Source organism: Balaenoptera musculus, chromosome 15, assembly GCF_009873245.2.
Source record: "Balaenoptera musculus isolate JJ_BM4_2016_0621 chromosome 15, mBalMus1.pri.v3, whole genome shotgun sequence".
Lineage (NCBI taxonomy): Eukaryota > Metazoa > Chordata > Mammalia > Artiodactyla > Balaenopteridae > Balaenoptera > Balaenoptera musculus.
In genome coordinates this window covers 18,936,452-18,952,406 of record NC_045799.1, presented here as the reverse complement: position 1 = coordinate 18,952,406, position 15,955 = coordinate 18,936,452, and the positions used below count along the sequence as shown (strand labels likewise).

At 61.1% G+C, this 15,955-nt stretch overlaps 1 protein-coding gene across 3 annotated transcripts in view; it reads left to right on the top strand.

Moving 5' to 3' along the window:
- PLCG1 (phospholipase C gamma 1) overlaps positions 1-11,469 on the top strand; it is a 34,170-nt gene extending 22,701 nt beyond the window's left edge. Inside the window, exons 6-33 of one of the 3 annotated variants that reach the window (XM_036825304.1) lie at positions 18-102; positions 197-280; positions 504-538; positions 762-834; positions 934-1,035; positions 1,228-1,346; positions 1,425-1,510; positions 1,585-1,705; positions 2,410-2,578; positions 2,692-2,814; positions 2,906-3,007; positions 3,088-3,275; positions 3,503-3,703; positions 3,775-3,894; positions 3,984-4,164; positions 4,943-5,020; positions 5,846-5,949; positions 6,128-6,224; positions 6,480-6,549; positions 6,997-7,154; positions 8,474-8,570; positions 8,663-8,887; positions 8,962-9,110; positions 9,958-10,072; positions 10,190-10,351; positions 10,462-10,550; positions 10,646-10,833; positions 11,004-11,469. In XM_036825304.1, coding sequence (XP_036681199.1) covers positions 18-102; positions 197-280; positions 504-538; positions 762-834; positions 934-1,035; positions 1,228-1,346; positions 1,425-1,510; positions 1,585-1,705; positions 2,410-2,578; positions 2,692-2,814; positions 2,906-3,007; positions 3,088-3,275; positions 3,503-3,703; positions 3,775-3,894; positions 3,984-4,164; positions 4,943-5,020; positions 5,846-5,949; positions 6,128-6,224; positions 6,480-6,549; positions 6,997-7,154; positions 8,474-8,570; positions 8,663-8,887; positions 8,962-9,110; positions 9,958-10,072; positions 10,190-10,351; positions 10,462-10,550; positions 10,646-10,833; positions 11,004-11,046 — 3,364 coding nt within the window. In that variant the 3' untranslated portion in view covers positions 11,047-11,469. The remainder of the gene's footprint in view (positions 1-17; positions 103-196; positions 281-503; positions 539-761; positions 835-933; positions 1,036-1,227; positions 1,347-1,424; positions 1,511-1,584; positions 1,706-2,409; positions 2,579-2,691; positions 2,815-2,905; positions 3,008-3,087; positions 3,276-3,502; positions 3,704-3,774; positions 3,895-3,983; positions 4,165-4,942; positions 5,021-5,845; positions 5,950-6,127; positions 6,225-6,479; positions 6,550-6,996; positions 7,155-8,473; positions 8,571-8,662; positions 8,888-8,961; positions 9,111-9,957; positions 10,073-10,189; positions 10,352-10,461; positions 10,551-10,645; positions 10,834-11,003) is intronic. The other 2 variants (XM_036825306.1, XM_036825307.1) reach the window with 2 other exon arrangements.
- The last annotated feature ends 4,486 nt before the right edge of the window (positions 11,470-15,955 follow it).

Below are 15,955 nucleotides of genomic sequence, written 5' to 3'. Positions count from 1 at the left end.
TGTCCTTGTTTCCTCAGTATATCAGCCAAGGACCTGAAGAACATGCTGTCCCAGGTCAACTACCGGGTCCCCAACATGCGCTTCCTCCGAGAGCGGCTGACGGTAAGGGCCGGTGGGCCGTCTGCAGGCAGGTGGGGAGGCCGGCTGCCCCAAGCCCTGCGGGAGGCCTGACGGGAAGTCCCGCTCTGCCTCGCAGGACCTGGAGCAGCGCACCAGCGACATCACCTACGGGCAGTTTGCTCAGCTGTACCGCAGCCTCATGTACAGCGCCCAGAAGACGGTGCATGAGCCACCTGCCCCCACCGCCCCTGCCCTGCTCTCCCGCCCCAGCCCCGCTTGCCTCAGCCCTGCTGCCCTGCTTGGGGGCGATTAGGTGCCATTTCTCCAGCTCTTCTCCTCGTGAGGCCTGCCCCTTTCTGTTGCCCCAGACTTTCTTCCTGAGAGCCCCTTCCCCACGTGGCCTCCCAGGGGCTCTCGTGCTGACCTGGTTCTGTCTCCTGCAGATGGACCTCCCCTTCCTGGAAGCCAGTGCCCTGAGGTTTGGTTTGAAGTGGGGAGGTGTGGTTCTCCCCGGGCCCCTTCGTCCCTCCCCTGGTTGATTCCCGATGCAGGTGGGAGGCAGCGGGAGCAGGGGAGCCCTGCTGGCCCATTCCGGGCGGCTGTGCTGGCCGGGAGCTGGGCCCTGCCTTCCCAGGGGCCCCTCATTGTCTGTGGCCCACGCTAGCCAGCCGGCCGCCAGGCATTTCCCTTCTCTCCCGCAGGGCGGGGGAGCGGCCGGAGCTCTGCCGGGTGTCCCTTCCTGAGTTCCAGCAGTTCCTTCTCGAGTACCAGGGGGTAGGACTGGGCTGGGGTTGGGCCAGGGTGCCGGCTGAGGGGGGCTGGGCTCACCACGGGATGGAGGCCCCTCACATGCCCCACCCTCCCACCCATCAGGAGCTGTGGGCTGTCGACCGGCTCCAGGTGCAGGAGTTCATGCTCAGCTTCCTCCGAGACCCCTTGCGAGAGATCGAGGAGCCTTACTTCTTCCTGGACGAGGTGAGCCCTGCCCCTCAGCCTCCATCAGGGAATCAGGGAGCAGGCAGGCCCGCTGGAGCCCGGCCGGGTCCCTCCCGCAGTCCGTCGTGCCCCCGACCTGGATTGAGCACTCTCTCCCATGTCACCCTGTGCCGTGGCCCAGGGCAGGGGCTCATCTTCTCTTCTCTTCTCTTCGCATTTGCTCCTGGGCAGTTTGTCACCTTCCTGTTCTCCAAGGAGAACAGCATATGGAACTCGCAGCTGGACGCCGTGTGCCCCGACACCATGAACAACCCCCTGTCCCACTACTGGATCTCTTCCTCGCACAACACGTGAGTGGCTCCCTTGGCCCATGCCCGACCCCGGGAGGTGGGTCTCGCCTGACCACCCCGCCCTGCTTCCCTGTCCAGGTACCTGACCGGGGACCAGTTTTCCAGCGAGTCCTCCCTGGAAGCCTACGCCCGCTGCCTGCGGATGGGCTGCCGCTGCATCGAGTGTGCGTGGGGGCTAGGCGGGGGGAGGGGGGCGGGGGAGGCCTGCCCGCTTGACTCTGGTCACCTTGCTCCCCAGTGGACTGCTGGGACGGTCCAGACGGGATGCCAGTCATTTACCACGGACACACCCTGACCACCAAGATCAAGTTCTCAGACGTCCTGCACACCATCAAGGAGCATGCCTTTGTGGCCTCAGAGTGAGTGGCGTGGCTCGGCTCCAGCTCTCTCCTGGGTCCCCTTGAATGTGCTGCCCTCCTCCCTGCCTTCCGCCTCCTGCCACCTGCTGGAGCCAGCCCTTCCCGAGCCATTCACTTCCTGCACGCTTGGCCCACCTGCTCTCTCCGTGGGTCCTTCTCCTCAGCCTGTGGAGCACAGTCAAGCTCTTCTCATCCTCAAAAATTAATTCCTTAACCTGGGCTCGCAAGGCCATTGTCCTGCCAGCTCCTTTCCCGTCACAACCCAGAGAATTGTCTGTGCTCCTTGTGTCTCACTCTGCAGTTCCTATTGTTCCCCGCAACACGTGGTCACTAGTCTCTCCCACCTCACTGAGGGGGTCATCGGGGTCCCCCAGTAGCTAAATTTGGAGGCTGCTTGTCACCTCTCCTGACCTTGGGTGTAGGATGTCTCTCCTTGCTGCTGGGGCAGCCGCCATGACGAGATCAACTCTGGGGACACCTGTCTGCAACAGTCCCAGCCCTTGGTTTCTGCTGCACCCGAAAGTGCCTCTCTAGACCCCTCTGCTACCCCCCACAGTGGCCAGGGCCTGCCTCTTCTGTGCGGTGGCTCCCCTTTAGAAAGGACCTTGGGCCCTAGGCTCCTAACACCTCACTCTTTGAGCGTCTGAGCCGTGAGCCCTTGGAATTGCAGGATCTGTGTTATGCGCTGGTCCCCCACCCTGCAGGTACCCGGTCATCTTGTCCATCGAGGACCACTGCAGCATCGCCCAGCAGAGGAACATGGCCCAGTACTTCAAGAAAGTGCTCGGGGACACGCTTCTCACCAAGCCCGTGGACATTGCTGCTGACGGGCTCCCCTCACCCAGCCAGCTCAAGAGGAAGATCCTCATCAAGGTAGGGCTTTGGGGGCCCCACTCCTCCACTCTAGCTGTGGGTCCAGGCCTGGGTGAGGAGGTCGGGCTCCGGGCCTGGGCCTGGGAAGCCACGTCGTGGCCTGTCCCCCACAGCACAAGAAGCTGGCTGAGGGCAGTGCCTATGAAGAGGTGCCTACGTCCGTGATGTACTCTGAGAACGACATCAGCAACTCCATCAAGAACGGCATCCTCTACCTGGAGGACCCCGTGAATCACGTGAGGGCTGGGCCTGGCTGGGTCTGGCTGGGCCTGGGGGGCAGGGTGGTGAGGGGGCTCTGTTCACAGGCCTCGCTCTCGGCTCTTCCAGGAGTGGTATCCCCACTACTTCGTTCTGACCAGTAGCAAGATCTACTACTCCGAGGAGACCAGCAGTGACCAGGGCAACGAGGACGAGGAGGAGCCCAAGGAGGTGAGGGGCTGGCCCAGGGCCGGGGGCCGGGCTGGGGTCAGAGTCACCGAGTGTCTCTGCCGTCGCCCTCTGCCTTGCAGGCCAGTGGCAGCACAGAGCTGCACTCCAATGAGAAGTGGTTTCACGGGAAGCTCGGGGCGGGACGGGACGGGCGGCACATCGCCGAGCGCCTGCTCACGGAGTACTGCATCGAGACCGGGGCCCCCGACGGCTCTTTCCTCGTGCGCGAGAGCGAGACCTTCGTGGGCGACTACACCCTCTCCTTCTGGTAACCCTCCCAGCGCGTGCACACGTGGATCCGACGCTGGCAGGGGTGGCCAGGTCCCACAGTGCGTCACGCGCACACGCACTTGTAGTTAGTGCAGAACCCCTAGAGGTCCGCCCCCACCTGAGCCGTCCTCAGGGCGTCTCCTGCCTGAGGCCTGGTGCCTCGCCGCGGGTGGAGCGTGGCGTGTGGCCTGGCCTGCTGCTCACTGCCTCCCCATGTCCCCTCAGGCGGAACGGCAAAGTCCAGCACTGCCGGATCCACTCCCGGCAGGACGCAGGGACCCCCAAGTTCTTCCTGACAGACAACCTCGTCTTCGACTCACTCTATGACCTCATCACACACTACCAGCAGGTGCCCCTGCGCTGCAACGAATTTGAGATGCGCCTCTCAGAACCCGTCCCGCAGACCAACGCCCACGAGAGCAAAGAGTGAGCGAGGGGACGGGGACGGGGCGGGAACCCGGGGGTGGTGGCCGGGGCTGACTCGGGCCCGTCCACAGGTGGTACCACGCGAGCCTGACCAGAGCGCAGGCCGAGCACATGCTGATGCGCGTCCCCCGGGACGGGGCCTTCCTGGTGCGGAAACGGAATGAGCCCAACTCATACGCCATCTCCTTCCGGTGAGGGGGTGCCCTTGGGGGGCTGGGGCGGTGCGGGCACGCCTGGTCCGGGCTGCCCTGACCCTGTGTGGCTGTTCGGTCCCTGCCAGGGCTGAGGGCAAGATCAAGCACTGCCGCGTCCAGCAGGAGGGCCAGACCGTGATGCTGGGCAACTCAGAGTTTGACAGCCTCGTGGACCTCGTCAGTTACTACGAGAAGCACCCCCTGTACCGCAAGATGAAGCTACGCTATCCCATCAACGAGGAGGCGCTGGAGAAGATCGGCACAGCGGTGAGAGCCTGGGAGGCAGGGCGGGGCAGGCTGCACCTGACGGTCCCAGGGTGCTGTGGATGTGGGGAGCAGAGAGGCCCGGGGGGCTGCGGTGCTGCTGGGAGGGACAGCTAGCCCAGCTGGGAGCCAGGAAGGCATCCTGGAGGGAGTGGCTTCTGAGTGGCGTCTACAAGGACAGGCACGAGCTGGCTGGGTGAAGAGGTGGGGGCAGGCGTCCAAGCAGAGAGATCCCCGTGGGCCAGGATGTGGGATGCGGAGGTCCTAGAGCTCACACAGGGAGGGGGTCTGCCCAGGGCTGGGCGCAGACCAGACTCTGTCCCCAGGGCAGGGGCGCGTAGGCTACAGAGGCACGGTTGTGGAGGGAGACCAGTGAGGGAGGAAGGCAGGGCTGTGGGGCGGGAGCCACAAGGGCTCTGGGCCAGGGGTGTGGCCCTGGGGAAGAGGAAGGGGTCCAGCGCAGAAAGTCCACTTGAGACTCTTGTCCTTGGACCTGGGTGGCCTAGGCGAGGGCTGCCGCCTGCTGGGGCTGGGGTGTGAGAGAAGCATGCTGAGGGCCTGGGGCAGACGCAGGGGGGCTTCAGGAACCGAGACTTCGGAGCCGTGGGCACGAGGGCAGAGAGAAGGAGGGGTGAGGCCAGGCCCCTGAGGTTGGGGGACCCTGGCGGACCAGGTGCGTGAAGGCGGCAGACTTGGTGCAGTGAGGAGAGGAGGGGACACGGAAGCCAGCAGCCACTTTCCCCTCTGGGCGTTAACAAAGCCCCTTCTGTCCTGTTTCCAGGAGCCCGACTACGGGGCCCTGTATGAAGGCCGCAACCCCGGCTTCTACGTGGAGGCGAACCCCATGCCGACTTTCAAGGTGCAGCCTCGGGCTCTGGGCACAGGCAGCTGGGGAGTGTCTCTAGCTGCCTGGGGCTTGCATTCTCTGCTCAGGGCCCTTCGGGGAGAAGTGGTGTTTGTGGTTTTCCGAGGCCCGAGAGGGGGTGAGAGGTGTGCGGTTGGTGTACGACCGCGTCTCTCCCAGGGCCAACCCCTCCCCAGCCCCGTCCCTGGGGGTCAGCACCGACCCTTCCAGACTGCTCCCCGGTGACCCCCGTTTTCTCCCTGGGGGCAGTGGGGTGGGGGTGGGGCATGCTGGCCAGAAGACGGTGTTCTTTGCTCCTCCCTCCCTCCCTCCCTCACCTTGTGGAGCTCTGTCAGGGCTTTTTTCTAAGGGGTAAGGAGCTGTGCCCTTTTCCTCACCCCCTTTCCTCAGCAGCCAGGGAGCCTGGGAGAAGATTCCTTCTCCTACTTTGCAGATGAGGAATGATGGGGTCCCAGGCACACCGCAAGGCTTCCAGTCCCAGAGGAGGCACTCAGCACCCACAGACACTCCCTTCCTAGCCTCCTGGCCTGGCTCCTGGGGCCCCGGGCAGGAGCTTGCAAGGTTCTCCCTGGACCCTGAGGAGCTTCCCTGGCAGAGGCCCTGCTCTCCCGTCCCATCTGACCTGGAGCCTCCCACAGGCCCGGGCTGAGGATGGTAGTGAGGCTGGGTCACTGGCGGTGGTGCCTGAGCCCCAGCTGGGCAGCCCCAGCGCACGTGCGTGCACACGTGTGTGCACATGTGCGTGCACACGTGAGGCCGCAGGTCAGGAGAGGAGTGGGAGGGCCTGTTTGCTTTGACCGGTGCTTCTCTTCCCCGCAGTGCGCTGTCAAAGCTCTCTTCGACTACAAGGCCCAGAGAGAGGACGAGCTGACTTTCACCAAGAGCGCCATTATCCAGAACGTGGAGAAGCAGGAAGGAGGCTGGTGAGCCGGCTGAGAGCCCGTGGTGCGGGGCCAGGCATCCTGGGCGCCGGCGGCGTGGACAGTGAGAGGGGCTTGGGCGGCACGGGCCCGCATGGGCCCCGAGGTGCACCTGCAGGGCTGCTCTCCTCTGGGGGGTTTGGGGTGGCTGCTAGGGGTCAGCATGCTGCGGCTTCCCCAGGTGGCGTGGTGACTATGGTGGGAAGAAGCAGCTGTGGTTCCCGTCAAACTACGTAGAGGAGATGGTCAGCCCTGCGGCCCTGGAGCCTGAGAGGGAGGTGAGACCAGAGCCCCGTTGGTGGGACGGGGCTCCCGTCCCCAGACTCCCTTCCTGTGCACACGCCACCACGGGCAGGGTCAGCGTGCCTGCGCGCGCACAGCCCCTCACATGCGGTCCCGTCTGCCCCGCCGTGGCCGCGGTCTCTGATGAACGTGGGCCACGCTCGTGCGTTCACACGCCCGCGTGTCAGATGCATTTCCCGTCTGTGGGCACAGTGGGCTTGCTGACCGTCCGTGGGCTTTGCCTCCCGCAGCACTTGGACGAGAACAGCCCCCTGGGGGACTTGCTGCGGGGGGTCTTGGATGTGCCGGCTTGTCAGATAGGTGAGCCCCCAGCCCTTTCTCTGCCCCTTAGGGTCCGCAGTCCCTGGTGGCCCTCTTCAGGCCCCAAGGGAGAAAGCCGATGGCCAGACCCCTAGGGCTGCCCTCACCCTGAGCTCTCCCCATTCCTGGATGCCCTCTTGACGCCCAGGCTCCCTTCTTCACCCCTGGCCTTGACCCCTGCGTGCTCGCCCCGCGCAGGCGCTGTGGACGGTGCCGCTGGCGAGCTGACGCCCACAGTCCTGATGGGCTGGTCCGTGGGTGTGACGGAGGCTTGGGGACAGGGTGGGGAGGGGCGCGCGGCCTGGGGTGGCGGCGACTCATTGCTGGGCTACAGCGTCCTCAGCTGTGAGGCAGGCCTGGCAGAGCAGTGCCGCCTCCTCACGGGGTGCGGGGTGGGGACTCAGGCACATCTGTCCCCAGCTCTGCGCTCCTCTCCCTCCCTCCCAGCCATCCGTCCTGAGGGCAAGAACAACCGGCTCTTCGTCTTCTCCATCAGCATGGCATCGGTGGCACACTGGTCCCTAGATGTGGCTGCCGACTCACAGGAGGAGCTGCAGGACTGGGTGAAGAAGATCAGGGAGGTGGCCCAGACCGCCGATGCCAGGGTGAGAGCCTGCCAGTGGCCCTCGGAGCAGTGGGGCAGCCCCGGGTGGGCAGCCCCCGCCCCCACCGCTAGGCAGGGATCGGAGGAAACACACGTGGTCAGCGGTATGGCATGTTGAGTTTGAGGTACCTGTGGGATGTCCAAGTGGCCCTGCTCAGTGGGCCTTTGGATACCAAGGGCAGAGGTGAGAGGACAGGTCGTGGGCTGGAAGCAGGAGTGGGTGCCCAGGGGCTTAGGGATGAGGTGGTATAGGTTGGGAACCGGGCGTGACCTTCGAGGATGTAGGTTTCAAGAAAGAGAGGCGGAGGGGTCTGATGTGTGGAGGGCGGCAGAGCAGACAGGCAGGGTCAGAACCTGAAAGTGCCCATTGGAGTTGGTAGCAGCCGTGTCAGGTCGTGGCTGGGTGGGATGGCAGTGGGCATCACAGAGCGTGGAAGGCAAGGGCACAGCCTCTGCGGGGCAGGATGGTGGAAGAACGCGGAGCCCAAGCTGGGTCGGAAGGACCAGCCTCTGGAGGAGGGAGGCTCTTCCACTGAGCCTGGGACGGAGGAGGAAGTGCTCGCCAGGGTGTGGGAGCTCCTGCTCGATGCCACCCTGGTCATTTGGGGTGGGGTGGAAGGCCTGCAGTACACACCTGTGGCTGCTTTGGAGAAAGGACTCCCACGAGCCAAGCCGAGAGGGCTGGGTGCTGAGGATTTTGTCAGAGCAGGGCCCAGAAGGACAAGGCAGGAAGGCCCAGGTGGTTGAAGGGATGGATCCTGAGGTCTGGGCTGAGAGGGGAAGGAAGAGTCTGAGAATAGGAGCCCCTTCTGGAAGGAAGTGGGCCTCCAGGGGTCAGAGGACAGGACGGGGGCACTTGTGAATGGGCTTCCGTAGCTGAAGTCTGGCCACAGCGAGTAGTAGGTGGTTGTGTTGAGTGAGGGGAACTAAGGGGTGAGGCTTCTGGGCCAGGGCGGGTGGAAGGACGACGGTCCTTAGGACACAGAAGATAAGCCCGAGTCCCCAGCGAGGACACAAGGAAACGGGGAGGCGGCCTATGTGCCTGATGGAGGCTTGGGTACTGAATGGTCACAGCATCACTGTGGGTGCATCCAGCTCAGGGCCCTGGGGTGTCACTGGGGCCCGGGTGGTGGTGAGGATTCCACCCTCCTAAGTCTTGGAGGGGCAGGGAGGAGAGAGGACGTTTCTGGGGTGAGACTGGGGACAGACAGTAGGGTCTGGAAGGTGTGGGTGGGCATGCCCCAGGTGGCTGGGGGCGTCCCTCTCCTGGCGGTGGGGAGGGAGGGGTCCCACCTGGGCTCAGGGCCTGTGTGTCACCAGCTCACTGAGGGGAAGATGATGGAGCGGAGGAAGAAGATCGCCCTGGAGCTCTCCGAGCTTGTCGTCTACTGCCGGCCTGTTCCCTTCGACGAAGAGAGTAAGGGTCTGGCCCAGGGGCAGTGCGGGGGTCTGGCCCCCAGCAGCGCCCGGGTGGGCGGGCTCTGTGAGCGCTCTCCCTGTTTGGCCCAGAGATCGGCACAGAACGCGCCTGCTACCGGGACATGTCGTCCTTCCCGGAAACCAAGGCTGAGAAGTACGTGAACAAGGCCAAAGGCAAGAAGTTCCTCCAGTACAACCGGCTGCAGCTCTCCCGCATCTACCCCAAGGGCCAGCGGCTGGACTCCTCCAATTACGACCCCTTGCCCATGTGGATCTGTGGCAGTCAGCTGGTGGCCCTCAACTTCCAGACCCCAGGTGAGGAGGTGGCTCGTGGGGCGGGGTCCTGCCGGGCGGCTGGGCTGGAGTCCACTGTAACCCGGCTCTTCCAGACAAGCCTATGCAGATGAACCAGGCCCTCTTCCTGGCCGGCGGGCACTGTGGCTACGTGCTGCAGCCGAGCATCATGCGCGACGAGGCCTTCGACCCCTTTGACAAGAGCAGCCTCCGCGGGCTGGAGCCGTGTGCCATCTGCATCGAGGTGGGAAGGGGACGCTCTGCTGGGCTCATTCCAGCGTCAAGGCCGGGGTGCTGGTTAACGCCATGGGGCGGGGGGCACTGGACTGTCCTGGAGCTCGAGGAAGATGTCACTGTCTTCTGAGGTGGGCGCGTAGCTACCAGCCTCCCCCATGGGGCTGGGCTCTGACCAGCACAGGCTGGAGGCAGCTGGCTAAATGTGGACAGTTATTGGCACTAAGGAGTCAGGCTATCCAGTAAGGCCAAGCCATGGAGAGCCACCGCCTGGCAGGAGTGGGCAGAAGACAGGCAGGAAGCTAGTGCCAGTGGTGAGCTAGCGGCCCACCGGCAGGAATCGGCTAGACGGTACTTACTTCCTGGAACGGGGCTTGAGTGAGACGGAGGCCCCCTGCCGCCCCTCGAGGCCCCGGGGCTTGCTCTACAGTCGCGCCCTTGAGGCCCCCGGTGAGCAGCAGTGATATGGGCAGCTTGGTGCTGTGGGGTTCAGGTGTGGGGCCTGTGCAGTCTTGGAGGAGGAGTGAGGACAGCGTGGGGGGAGCCAGGTTTCTCCTGGAGAGGAGCTCTCTATTTTTTTGTTCTAGGGGGAAGTAATTTTAAAATTTTCATGTTAAAATAGACTTGGATTTCGTGTGGAGTTGATTGCAAAAACTCACGTGAAAATTTTGGTTAAGGCTAGGACTTCTTCAAATGAACTTTTGCTGCGGCAGCTGCTCTTAGAGCCCTGATGACTTGAGGGACTTGGTGGGCAGTGTCCTTGGGGCCCAGCAGAGGGCGCACTGCCTCCGCTGGGTAGTGGGGACTTGGCATGAGTTGGAAGGACCATCCTGGGCCCATCTTTGCCTGCCTTACAGGTGCTGGGGGCCCGGCATCTGCCGAAGAATGGCCGAGGCATCGTGTGTCCTTTCGTGGAGATTGAGGTGGCCGGTGCTGAGTATGACAGCACCAAGCAGAAGACAGAGTTTGTGGGTGAGTCTCCTCTCCCTGCTCACCGTCCTCATCCTCCAGGGCACCGAAGGCCTCTCCGCACCTGTGATCCGTCCTCTCCTGGCAGTGGCCTGAGGCCTTTTGCCCTTGCTTTCGCAGTGGACAATGGACTGAACCCCATGTGGCCAGCCAAGCCCTTCCACTTCCAGATCAGTAACCCCGAATTCGCCTTCCTGCGCTTTGTGGTGTATGAGGAAGACATGTTTAGTGACCAGAACTTCCTGGCTCAGGCTACCTTCCCGGTGAAGGGTCTGAAGACAGGTGAGGACCCTTCCTAGAGACTGTGCCCCCCCCCCCCGAGATCTGGCTTGTGGGTGAGGGGGCTTTGCTCGCCTCCCCCTTGGGCTCAGGGCCAGGCTTTCTCCTCCTAGGATACAGAGCGGTGCCTTTGAAGAACAACTATAGTGAGGACCTGGAGTTGGCCTCCCTGCTCGTCAAGGTCGACGTTTTCCCTGCCAAGGTACCTGCGGCCAGGTGGGGCAGGGCAAGTGCCGGGCCCAGCCTCACCGGGGGCCTGGCAGCCACTGACCCCCTGTGCATCTGCCCCTGTTGAAGCAGGAGAACGGCGACCTCAGTCCCTTTGGGGGTGCGTCCCTGCGGGAGCGGGGCTGCGACACCTCGGGCCAGCTGTTTCACGGCCGGGCCCGGGAAGGCTCCTTCGAAGCTCGCTACCAGCAGCCGTTTGAGGACTTCCGCATCTCCCAGGAGCATCTCGCCGACCATTTTGACAGTCGGGAACGAAGGTGAGGGGGTAGAGGCGAGGTGGCCAGTGTGCAGCCTGGAGGAGGGGGCCTGAGAGACGGGAAGGAGTGGCTGATCCGCCTTCGGTTTCTCTACCTCCTGTTGGCTTGTGGGCTGTTCCCCTGGGCTGCAAGGCCCGCTGCTGGTAAGGACACTCTCCCCTTCTGTCCAGGGCCCCGCGAAGGACTCGGGTCAATGGAGACAACCGCCTCTAGCTGTGCCCCAGCCTCGTTGAGAGCAGCGGGTGCTGTGCACCTCACGGAGGGCCGTGGACTGGTTTCCTGGAAAGCTGCCTGCGTGGCAGCCTTCCTGGCCTTGCCACCTGGAGCCTGGATTCCAGCAGTGGACGCTAGACGGAAAGCATGCCGTTAATGAAATGTATCACTCACTATTCAGGGCCTCCATGCCCCAGCTCTGGGTGAAGGCAAAAACTGTACTGTGTCTCGCATTTAAGCACACACATCTGGCCCTGCCTTCTGGAGATGGAGCCTTCCATCTGTGGGACCAGGACCACGGCCGCAGCCTCTCAGAGAGAGAGGCTGCCTCAGCCGGCAGCACGGGAGGCTCTGAGGGGCCACTGACATTCCTGAGAGGAGGGAAGGAGGAGCAGCTTTGCTGGGCTAGGGCGACGAAGTTTACATAGTCCTGTAGCTTTAAAACCACAGCCGGGAAGGGAGGGAGGGTAGGTGTTCCCGCAGTTCGGCCCTGGAGCCAGGGCGGAGGAGCACAGAGCCTGCCTGGAGAGGAGGACACAGCACAAGGGCACGTTGCCCACGACCAGGAGCACCACCCAGCCTGACAGACGCGGGGCCGCGTGGGAACATAGCAGCACTGGGCAGCTGGGCTGCGGAGGGTTGCCCCGAGAGGGCCAGCGGAGGAGGCCGAGCCCTGGGGTGCCCCCTGGAGCGGGGACAGTGACGACGTGCCCAAGGCCACAGCAGCACCTCGGGGCCATGGGAGGACGAGGGCCCCGGGGCTGGACGTGCTGGGCTGTGGTGCCACCTGCCTGCGGCCTGGATGCAAGCCTGAAGCACCCGCTCACCAGGGTGGACCTGTTTGGGCGCTGGACGTGCTGGGTGGCGACTCCTCCCGCGTGGTCAGCGAGGACGTGCCTGCATTCACGCCACGTCCCCCGAGATCCACAGCAAGGCGACAGCTTGGTCAGGACGATCGGCGCCAGTGGGGCCAGAATGGCAAAGCCGGTCACCAAGGCAGAGGTCAAGCTGGGCACTGTCCCCGTACGTTCAGGAAACTCCTGCACACAAGTAACGTGTCCTCCCTCAGCAAGGCACCCTCCGCAGCCCCAGCGGGCTGGCTGCGAACCCCAAATCAGACTGAAGAAGACCACTTTCCCTGTTGCATCGAAAGACCTTGGATCTGAATCTGCCGGATGACAGTGCAAGGGGATGCTGTCTGAGATGATCTCAAGTATTTGTGAAATCAATCAAATCCTGTTTGCTAATAGACGTACATGATGTCGGAGTATGGAATTTTAAAGTTTATTTTTTGCACACTCTATTTCTCACGATCTTCATTACTTCACATAGGATGTATGATTTTCTACGTCTTCCACTTTGACCTGAAAGCTGCTTGGTGAGGGGATTGAGGAAGCAGAATGAACGAACTTATCTGCACTGTGGCAGAACTGTTATTTTTACGGATTTTACAGCTCAACTAACAGTGTTACCTTTTCATATACTCTTCAGAAGAACCACTGAGCCGTTAAAGCCTTGTTGTTATTCAATCCTAATAGTGATTCAGTTTTCTATAGCTTACTTTTAGGATAGACGGTAAATTATTTAACATTATATTAAACTTTCCATATCATGGACTGTAAACCGAAGGAAATTATACAATTTCTGAGAAAACGTATTGATTTATTTAAACTAATTCTGAAGTTGTATTTGAAAGTATGACCTCACAGTCAGCTGTCCATAGCAAACAAACATGTCTATATATGGTTGCCAACGTTTGGTTTGTAATTTAAATGTTAATAAAAATTTTAAATTTTATTGGAAAAGCTTTCCTTCTGAAAAGGACTTTAAAAAATAATAGAATTATTTTCCTTCTCGATGGTATGGTAATGACGTTTTGCCCCTCCCGCTCCCCACCCCCGGAGGGAAGCGTCTGAGAGGAGAGCAGTGGTGGGCTGCCTGCCCTGCTGGCAGGGGTTGATTTGGGATGTTAAGCCCCGTCAGGAGTGGGCGAGGCGGGGTGGGGGGAGTGGGGGGAGAAGACAGAGCAAAGCCTGTTCTGGCGATGGAGGTTTCTTTAAAGGCAAGGAGAACACAGGATGCTTTCCCTCAGGAAGGAAAGAGGGATTAAGGAGCTGCCGGCCTCACAGGGGACAGGCAGCTGGGTGCTGAAGGTCACTCACTGCTGCGCTCAATGGCAGTTTCTGTCCAGCTGGTGAGAAGACCCAAGGAAGGCGATGGAAGGTTGGGGACGACAGAGGCCGGGGTTCAGGCCCGTGGGCGTGAAGGTGCTTCAGCATAGCCAGCATTCAGCTCACGCAAACCCGCTGACCGCACCTGGGCGCAGGGCTGGCCGTTTGCTAGCTCTGTTGCCCTCTTAAGATCTAACTGCCAGATAAATTATCCTCATGTCCCTTACCCTTTAACTTGTGTGTTCTTCTGGAGGCTCGGCAAAGCCTGCTGCTGCCTGGAGACTTGTCACCTAGGGATGCTTGCCTGGTGGTTATTCTGCAGTAGAAGCAGGTGAGGAGTTTCTGTTCACTTCCCAGGTCCAGCAGATCTTCCCTCTGGGCTACGGGGAGGTGTGTGGCCACGCCCTCCTCCAGCTCTTCCACTGAGGGTGTGGCAGCATAGAGTGCAGCCTGCCTGTGAGCAAGCCCAGGTTTCCGTGGGCAGCCAGCTTTCACGGTGACCAGGAAGCAACCAAAGTCCCCTTCCCAGTTCCGCAGAAACCTCGCCTTAAAAAAGAAAAAAAAAAAGCATTCAAACGTACATTTCTGGGTGCCACTCTGGTTGCCTCTGTAGCTTGCAGACAAAAATCTCTGTGCCTAGAACACGGTTTAATGGGCCCTGCCCTTCCCTTCCTGTGGCTATTTTTGTAATGGTCTGTGCTGGTGTGGATTGAAAATTACGCTGTACAGAGAAAAGAGCTGCCTGCCTGATGGATGCGTGGGGACAGGCATAGTAAGCCAGCCCAGGAAGCCTGAGAAGATCTGTCATTGAAAAGACGCAGGTAAGTGTAATCGGTTGGTTGGTTGGTAGAATGGTCATTGGCACACCACCCTGGTGTGATAATGCAGGTGGGTACCCAAGCATGGTCGCTGGCCTTGGAGAGGCCAAGATTTTTTTGAAGACAAGCCCAAGGTGGATTTAGTTGTCAGTTCAGAGCATCCCTTTTCTGTATCACAAATCAGACCAAGACATACATTCCCCAAGTTCTCAGATTTGGGGCCAGTCCTGGTCCATTGTAGACCCCCTCTGAGTACCATCCACCTGGAGAACAGGGATCACAATTTAAAATGTTTCCTGTCGTCTCTGAACTAGATCAGCTGGAGCGCACCTGCTCGGGTTCTTGCTGGCCCCTTGGCTTTCTTCCTGGAGCTTTGTGGTCTGACTCAAGAGGAGGATGGTCTTTTCCCTCGGACAAGAAGGTGGTAGGTGGGAATTAACCTAGGCTTTCCTGACCCGTGTTTTCCCAGAGTCTTATGGGCAGGAGAAGAAAGCTTTTCTAACCAGTGACGGAAGAGGCTCTGTGCTGGCCGTTGGGTAAGGAACCATCTGTGCCGTCATGTGACTTCCCTGGCTGTGGGTGTAGACCACTTTCATTTTCCCAGGCCATCCCTCCTTTACTGGCTCTGCTGTCTCAGGCAGCCTCACTGACCTGAGACACACCTCCTCCTGGCTCTCCTACGATAGCCAGGTGACTGCCTTTGCCTTTCACTGCAAGTGTCTTGATCCTTCTTCCTAGTGGAAAGCAGGACAGCAAATTGGAGCAAATGCACAGATCAGCGTCACCTCAAATTCCTGCAGACATGACAATGGTTGAATGACCCAGGAGGCCCAGTGTTGGTGGTGGGGGGGACTGGGGGGAGACCCTCACTGGGGATGGGACGTGCTGGCTCCCGGTGGGGAGTGGCCTGCCTCACCACACGCGCACACAGCACCGCCTACAAGGACAGGGGCTTTCTGCAGCCTGAGCAGAGGGCTCAGGTCAGGGAGACCCCCCTCCACGGTCTGTGGTCCTCAGCGCTGAGGGCAGGGCCTCCCTCCGGACCTGAACGTCATCACCCACGGCTGCGCCTAGGGCTAGACACTCACTGGCCTCCCGGCTTGAGCTCATCATCTCTCACCACCTCGGTTCTGTTGGGCGAGAAAACAACGCTAAGTAGTACCAGGTCACCCCACCGAACGAGCTCATGGAACAGAACGCGGTCGTCCTCCGGGCCATGTCAGCTGAACTGATCGAATCCTGTCTCAGCCTGAGAGTCCTCAGTGGGTCTTCCAGGGTCAGTCTGAGGTTCTGTTCCCTGCTGGAGGCCACTGCAGCTGCCCCAAGGACACCCACAGTGACCCCTGGCTGCCACTGCTGCCCACTCTGTCGTCCACGGTTGGGTCCTCGGCGAGCTGCTGCCTGTGTCTGCAGCCACCACGGCGTCAGCTGACGGGCTTCAGGGTTCCACACTCAGCTGGTCTAGCTCCCGAGTACTTGCTTTTTAGGTTCGGCACAAAGCTGCTTCCCCAAGACTTAAGCTGGCCTCCAGAGGGCCAGGTCAGGAACGGGGCCTGGTGTGCCCCTGGATGTCCTGCCTTGGTGTGTCCCCGCCCCAGGGGCTTTGTCAGGGGCCCCTTCTCCCGTTGGCACAGGCCCTGAGCGTCACCCCAACAAGATTCAATTGCTTTGAACATTAGAAGTTGGCCTTTAATCCTATTCCTTCAAGGCCCCAGAGTCCTTAGACATATTCGCCACCCTCTCCTTAGCAAATGACAAGCTTATCAGTACCCTCCTCCCAGAGGGCTGATGGCTCCAGGTCTGACTCAGTTTCCCTTTGTCCAGCATAAATTCTGCCACGCTGCACTTCCTTCCCCAAGGAGGCACTCCAGTGACCAGCGCGTGCGAGACGGGCGAGCTGGAACTTTCCTGGAGTGCCTG